This window comes from Theobroma cacao, chromosome 9 (genome assembly GCF_000208745.1).
Source record: "Theobroma cacao cultivar B97-61/B2 chromosome 9, Criollo_cocoa_genome_V2, whole genome shotgun sequence".
NCBI classification, from domain to species: Eukaryota; Viridiplantae; Streptophyta; class Magnoliopsida; order Malvales; family Malvaceae; genus Theobroma; species Theobroma cacao.
Window position 1 is genome coordinate 30,156,844 of NC_030858.1, and position 8,328 is coordinate 30,165,171.

General features: G+C 33.0%; 1 protein-coding gene across 2 annotated transcripts; it reads right to left on the reverse strand.

The window, feature by feature from the left end:
• LOC18589909 lies at positions 615 to 6,671 on the reverse strand. 2 transcript variants are annotated; one of them, XR_001929178.1, is made up of 9 exons: positions 6,426 to 6,671; positions 5,440 to 5,487; positions 5,093 to 5,162; positions 4,154 to 4,244; positions 4,014 to 4,075; positions 2,160 to 2,464; positions 1,918 to 2,068; positions 1,246 to 1,402; positions 904 to 1,001 (listed from the first exon to the last, which is right to left on the reverse strand). XR_001929178.1 is itself a non-coding variant. In XM_007015093.2 (8 exons), exons 2-8 carry the CDS (start codon positions 5,485 to 5,487, stop codon positions 811 to 813), a joined length of 918 nt encoding a protein of 305 aa, XP_007015155.2. In that variant the 5' UTR covers positions 6,426 to 6,671; the 3' UTR covers positions 615 to 810. The 2 variants fall into 2 exon arrangements, 1 of the variants encoding a protein (XP_007015155.2); XM_007015093.2 differs by lacking the exon at positions 1,246 to 1,402 and having other exon boundaries at positions 615 to 1,001.

The following is an 8,328-nucleotide window of genomic DNA, read 5'->3' on the forward strand; positions in this document are numbered from 1 at the left end:
AAAAATAATTATATAAGTTGAGAGAAAAAAAAAACTTAAAAATTGAGACATGTGAAATCATTTTTTTATTTTTTATTTGTATTAATTATTAAATAAAAAATTATTTTAAAGGGACGGTTAAAGAAATATATAAAAAATTCTAAAAATTTTATATAATATAAATTTTTTTTTAAATTTTTTGGATCTGTCATGTAACACTGACATGTCAACATGTTAATGCTACATCAACAGTGCCACATCATCGTATGTGCCACATGACATTGCCATGTCATCCCTTGATGTCATGTGGCATGCCACATTATCAAAATGTAACACATCATCACTGACATCAACACTGATATCATCTTTTAACGGTAAAATTAGATGTTGTTAGAAAGAGAGACTAATTTGACGTAATTTCTAAAATAAAAAATCTAAATTACTTCAATTTTAAATATGGGGATTAAATCAAACAAAATTAAAAGTACATAAACCAAAAGATCTTTTGACCTTTTATCTTGCCACCATGTTTTTCCTTTTTAACAATTCATCTTTGCCACAGTGCCTTGAGAACCTCACCAAAACCATTATTTTAGTCCTTGTTTAACTACAAAGCCAAACTAGGAAGAATCAAGTGCAGAGCAGAAACTTAGCAATAATTTGATAACTACTTGTTATGACCACCGTCATACAGATGTATTTCCACACCCACAAATTCATGCGCAGGAGAGAGAGAGAGAGAGAGAGAGAGAGAGAGAGAGAGAGATGGAGAAGGTAGTTTTGTTTGTATCACTACTGTAAATTTACAAAGAGCAACAGGGAAAGAGAAGCTTAGCAATGCAGTTTGATTACACGAGCTACCCTCTCAAAGAAAATAGGGCACATGTTAGTGCTGAAAATAATGACATCCCTCATCCACTCCGGTGCCACTCTCTCAAATGTCCCTAATGATGATACACGGTACAGCAACTCTGATTCCTCCCCACCTGCTTTATTCATCCATGTTAGGCTGAATGAGTAACCTGTCCAGAAATCAGAATCAAGAATGAGTTAGTTTCATTCATCTGAGCAGGACCTGATTCTTGTATAGGTGCACATAATTTGCTTGGCAAGTATAGCCCACAAACTTTTTGAGTACCTGGAGGAACAATATCCAGTCAATCTGGAGAAAGCCTCCCCTTTATTTAAAAATTGACATTTTTTTTTTACAGTATAAATAAAAAATTGAGATTGAAAAGCAAAAAAGATGTAATCTTTACTTCTTACAAGTTCACAACCATCATGTAACCTCAATGCAAAACATCGACGAGACAACTTGGCCAAGATTTGTTTCGGCTTATTTTACACAACTCTTGCAAGATATTGCCCCGATGTGCATGCTACATCGTTTTCTCACATTTCTCATCAAACCATATCATACTTTCTATTTACAAGAAAATCATATTATCAAAAACTACAAACAAATTAACTGATCATGGTGGACCTATATTATTTATAAAACACCAGATTTATGATATCCTATTTTTATGTTATGACCTCATTTTCAAAGATGCATCATTTATGTGAACCAGATACTATTTCTCCAAATGCTACATGTCAGTGTAGCACTAATGGGAGTTCTTATAAAAGCTTTTGACGCTTCAGAATATATTCCAGATGGCATGCTTCATTAATCTCATGATTTGTAAGTTTATTTAGATTTTTTGTGATCTTTCAAGGAGTTTCTTTGCTCAGTCTTGAATGAAGTTATGTCATGTTACAGATACAACTCAAGCCATAGTAAACCAAGATGCCTGAACATGCTTCGAGCCATGAAATATATCAAATCAATAAAATGCCAACTTTATGGAAAAAATACCTAGAACTGAGAAGTGAAAGAGAGATGGAAATACTCAAAATTTAATGAACTATAAGTATGATGCTCAAGTTAAGAATTACCACTTGATTGATGCAGAGCTGAAATGCATAGTCCTTCAGTTCGATTAACAGTGGATAATTTCATGCCGACTAAGCACTCAATAAAAGCCTGAAATAGACAAGTACCACTAGCAGTAGCATTTGCACCTAGACTGTCTTTACAGCATTCTGGCTGCATAGTCATCCAAAATAATCAGTACAGATGTAGAAGCTAACAGAAGCTAACAGCTTTTAAGTAAAAAGATGCTCGATTAGGGACATACCAGCTGAACATGTGCAAGAAGCTCACAACATGGACCTTTCTCAGATAAGTCTTCTGCCAATGCACTCACCATGGCAACATTGCGGTTAGCTAAACCAGGAGTAACAAGACTGTCCTCTGTCTCAGCAGCAGATTTCCTGCTACGCTTCCTTGTCATCATTCGAGTGGAGCTACCAGAAACCTTTTCTGATGCAACTTGTGCACTTCCAGGAGAGACCATTGGTACATTATGTCTTTTGCCTCCCTTCAAATGTCCCTCTTGATGCACATTTTGCAGCCGATTAACTTCTTCGGAAAGTGCTTTATCTGCCATAAATTTTAGCATTCAGTAAGGAAAGAGATAACAAAATGCTTATGGCTTCACTAGGAAGTTAAAATGATTAACAAAGGCAAATCATTAGTAGTCCAGTGCAGAAATCACCTAATCTTGCCATTGACTAGAGTTGGCTATGAGATAAATTTTATATAATGGATACTAAAGGATCAGAGAAGCTTCAAATTAGGACCTTTCTTTTTTTTTTTTTCACAAGGGACTGTTTCAATCAAATTTATACATATTTTCAGGTGACAACTGCCAGATTTCTGATTATTTCTCTTATTATTTACAAGTTTTATGTATATTTTTAAGATGCCTGTGTTTGTAGAATGTGATCCACAAGACAAGAGTATATACACAACAAAATGTAGGCTTCTGCTTCAAATTTCTAGTAAACTCTGCCTCTAACAGCTCAACAGAAATTAGTTTACTTTATCCATACAATAAATACAAGTCCATTCTTTTATCATATACCTATCATATATTTGAACTCGCTATATAAACAACTGCAGCCAAAGGAAAAAATAGTAAGCAGTTGGTATAATCCAAATTGATCCACAGTTTTCAATGCTGTTATCATCAGAACACTAGAGACTACACCCAACTCAAGGTGCAATTAAAACATTGACTCATCAAAGGAATCCTATGTGCAAGACCAAATACCCTCACCTGCCATTCCCTTCACCTTTCATGGGTTAAAATCCTCCTTTTTTTCACTGCCCTTTTGCAATTCTTTTCTTTACAAAATTACGTCCATGTCTCGAAAGGCACCATGTATGAATTCTGATACTTGAATTTTTTTTTAAAATTTATTTACATCTAGCAAATTATTTGAGGTGCTCAACAACATTTGAATTTATATAAATGTCAAAATAGAAGATTAAGTTGGACATTTACATACACACAATTGTGAATGATGAAATGTGGTCATTAGCATGATAACCATCTTCCCCAATGATTGAACATTTCGAAGTTAAAGCGTATACAGAAAAGGGGAAAAGAGGAAAAGCAACAGATCTATTAACCATACTGTGAGAATTAATGCATAGCAATACTTAAAAAAATTAACATCATTACTGTTACCAGCTCTTGGAAGAATTGAAGCAAACGGTTCTTGTCCCATGAATTTTCGACATGTGCAAACCTCAACAGATTGTAGAGATTAACAATACAGACCTAACCAGACTACACCTACTTCAAGGTTCATCATAGACCTAATACACTGAATTCATTTTCTGTTAAGACAAGAACTTGAGCATAGAAATCCACTACTTCAACCACAAGCATAGTTTTTGGTCCTGTGGTCATTTAAACTGGAATGAATTATTTATTTTCTAGTTCTTACCCAGAATACCTAATACATTCAACATCAATTTATGCCACTTTTCTTGCAATAATATGACTCAGTTCCTACATTCAACGAAGATGAAGCAAGAACAAGACCAAGAAAGTCAAGGATGTCAATGCCATTACATATATATTCTACACTGGAAGAAAGAGATACAAACAACAATCATCAAATAATCAATTGCTTCTTACACTTCTGATTCTCTTCAATCAAAATCTTTTGGTAGTCTGCACATTGCTTTTCCTTGCTGGACCTGCAATGATATACGTAGCATTTAAAATTCAAGAAAGAAGAAAATTTCATCTCAACAGAGAAAATTAAAATTACTTACATTATAGAGGCCACTTCACTTCTCAACTCATTAACTTCTGCATGCAACTTGTCATTTTCACCCTTCAAGTGCTGTATCAACTCCTCTGCAGCTACAACAATAGAAAGCAACGACTAAGCATTTTAGAGGGATCCTAAATGATTGTGCAATTTAATTAGTAATGAAGCACCTAGAAAATTTGTCAAGGTAACGAAGATGGAACTTCTGTTCAAGTTTGGTTCATAAGAGAAACAAGTTCACACAAGCTTTTTATAGAACCAAACTCGAGCTATTTGCAAGGAGTTTGATTCATTCTACAGCCTCAAATTCATGGTTATAACTTATAACAGTCAATCTATTGCTTCAATACACAAGATTGAAATGTTATATGTTCTTCAAATATAGAGCTTGGACCTGATACAATGGTTCAAAAATCAGAACAAGTATCTGCAGCAACCTATGGCAGTTGGTTTTTACCATCACCAACAAATCAAATTCAAGACACAAAGCCACAATTATACCTTCCATGAAATAAGAGAGGGTATGACAGCCACATATGGAGAGGGGCGATGAGAAACCCAATAGCATCTTGTTTCTATTTTAAAGCTTTACATCACACTGTACTACAACCTCGATACAACTACCAATAAAAATGTTAGTAAAATGTAAAACTACCCCATGAGATTAGTCAAACCATTAAACATTGACCCTTGAGACAAATGGCTTTCAATTAGATAATGCATTATTTTACCTAAACTTGATTAGAAAGGTCAAAATAAGAACAAATCTTTAATTTAACAGCCAAATACAGGTGACCTTAGTTATATTTCTATGATATATGCTAGATATAACTTGTCTAGATAAACACAGTAGAGAAAAAACCACAAAAATAACCCTCTGAGATTCACATAAAATATGAAAATGGAGATAAAAATAGTGACTATAACATGAAATACATACCACGTACATAACTTAAGAATTTCTCTTCTTGATCTCTATTTATGTCATCCATTTCAGACAATTTTCTCTTCTGGAAAAGAATTGAAAACAAAAATCATATCATGCGGGGAAAGAAAAAGCCACATTTGCTTCTCAAATAAACAGAAAAAAAAATTCCACTTTAACCAAACTAAGTTAAAATTGTATACACCTTACCGCAGAATTATCATTTCATAGAGATACTAATGGGAAAAAAAATTAATATTTCACTATTTTCTTTTGTTTCGTTGGAAGCCAAACTTATAATGAAAGAAATAGTATGGCATATAAAAGAAGGGGAGGAAAAGGGAAAATCTAAGCTGCAAGACCTTGAGCTTGTCATATTTATCATAAAGCTTTGCATATAAAGGCTCCATCTGCAAAAAAATAAATAAATAAATAAAAGGGCAGTTAATTTTTGTATACACATATGCAGAATTATGTAATTTAAGATATAAATAAATTACTAAAATCCATATATTTGAAACTAATCTCTTAAGTGCTTAAAGAAACCCTAGTTTCCGTGTTCAAAAGTTGTAGAACACGAAAAAATGAAATAGTAAAAACGGGAAAGAAAATGAAGTAAAAAAGAAAAAAGAAAAACTCTTCCATTTCTTTTATTGGTTTTCCTTCGTTTTCTAAGCAACCAAACAAAAATTATCAAGACACTAGAAAGTAAAAGGAGAAATTGGAAATTGATCTGATAATAATGAAGATGATAACATAGCAAAGCTAAGTAAGATTCAAGAGAAAAGAAGAATTGATTTTTTTTTTCTGTGTTTGGTAGCCTAGAAAACACCTAAAGACTACATCAAATTTTTTGATGGGTGAATGTAAAGGAAATTATTTCCACAACTTTATACAGTGATCGACATGAATGAACATTCTTTAAACTCACTACTACTATTATTTTTCATCATATAATTAAAAGGAATATAAGTAAATTAACCGGGAAAAGAGCAAAGTTACATACATGCAAATCAAAATGCATGCTCATGATTCTGCTTAATTTGAGATAACCACGATACACATGCTTATTTACTTCATTCTTTTCTGTTAGGACCACTTTATGCCATTCTAGTATACTCTTAAATCAATTTCCCTATGTGCTTAATCACAGGAAACCAATTTCCTTATAGACACCAACAACCCTAGCAGGAAAGCAAAATACAAGATCGAATCTGAACCGTTAAATTAAAATAATTATAGAACCCTAATTTTCCTTTTCTTTTCACACATTTCCATGGAAAATAATAAAAAAGCTATGAAAATAAAAATTAAATAAAAGAAGACGGTAATTAGAGTATGGTTTTACCTTCGACAGCAGCAATTTCTTGAAAACAATCTCTCGTGAGAGAAAGTAACCGGACCAAATGTGAAGCTCGTGAGAGAAAAACACGGGTGCGATGGAGAGGGGAAGACGGCTGTGATGAGCGAAGAGAGAGGAAAAAAAGAAGAAGCAGTCGTGAGCTAGAGAGGAAGGCGGAGAAGAAGAAAGAGTACCGAGGAACTGAGGCAGGCAGCAAGGTGAAAGTGGTTGGCTCCCAGGCTGGGTGTGCCGCTAAAAGAAGGAAGAGAAAAATTTGAATGTTTGGTATTTAAAAACGAATAAATAAATTCAGGATTTGGCTACACTATTACCATATTACCCTCAAATCACCCTACATTTAAGTGCTCACTACCATTGCTAAAAAGGTTAAAATAGTCTTTTATCTGTTCAGATTAAATGGGTTTACACTGTTGACACTAACATATTAAGATCATTAGTTAAACGAGTTAGATGTGTCTTACATATGTTAAGCGTATTTAGTACATTTAAAATATAAATAATGTATGAAATATATCACAATAATTTTAAATTAAATTCATTTAATATTGTATCGTGTTTATATTCTGTATTAACTTGGAATTGTATAAAAAGAAAAATCATAAAATATTGTCATATTAATTTCAAATTTTTTATATTTTAATTATAATAATGTGGACATAAATTTTTGAAAAGAATAATTAGACCACTGGTTATTGAAATAAAATAATATGGTTTTTATTCAATGTAACTAGATTTTGCATTTCAATATTGGTAATACATGATAATAAAATGAGTTTATTTTCCTTTGTACAACAATTATTTATGATTTTGTAACTATTATACTCATTATATGATTATTTATTAGTCTATTTATGACTTTTAATCTCTCTTATTTAATCTATATAAAAATGAGAAGTCTCATTTTGACTAATGAAATTAATTGTAAAAGATTATATGAACAAAAAAAATTAAATATTAGATTAAGTGTAATAAAAGAATAATAAATTTTTAAAAATTTTTTAAATAATTTTAAATATTATACTTTGGTACAATCTAATTACCATTTCCAAACCCATTCTGTATGGTATACAAGGTTGTCCCCAAACAGCAAAAGACAGTGTTGGATCACAATCTCAAATGCAAAAGAAAAATTTGCTTATCAATTTCACAGACAAACTGAGTAGACCCGACCGCCAGACACTAACGTGAAAAACTCACTAAAAAATTAAACTAGGAGTCGCCACCAATCTTTTTTACTGGGTGTGATTGGCCACCTAATGACTTGATTCTGATCGATGAAAACTTAAATTAATTTTAAGTCCACCGAAAAGAACCTTAAACCGGTCTGCGATTTTTTAGCTCTAAGTTCGGGAGTACGGTTAATCCCAGGGAAGAATTAGCACCCCTGGGACGCCCGTTCTATGAACGGTACCATTTTTAGATTATCCTCTTTGGCTTTAATTTTTAATTTCACTATATTTCCTTAATTATTATTCTCTTATTTTATCTCCTATTTAACTTAAAATGGAATGCAAATGGGTGGCGAGATGGAACGCATGGCGTGAGATAAAAATGCCGGACAAATAACCTTTTATCGAGGATATTTTCCCAAATCCGCCCATCATACTGGTGGGACTTGGGATATTCTCTCACCTAGGGAATTATCCGAGAAACTCGCCTTCGCAAATTCGACGAATAATTCCCATCATCGGGGTCATCGTACGTTTTCTTTTTAAAATAATATTTTTGTGCATAATGAACTTAATTCGAGCAAAAGCCTTTTATTAAAGATGGTTCTCGAGCCCTCCCATCATACTGGTGGGACCCGAGGACATCTTTTCACCTAAGGAACTTTTCGAGAAATACCCGCCTTCGCAGGATCCCCGAAAGATCCCATCATCGGGGCTTA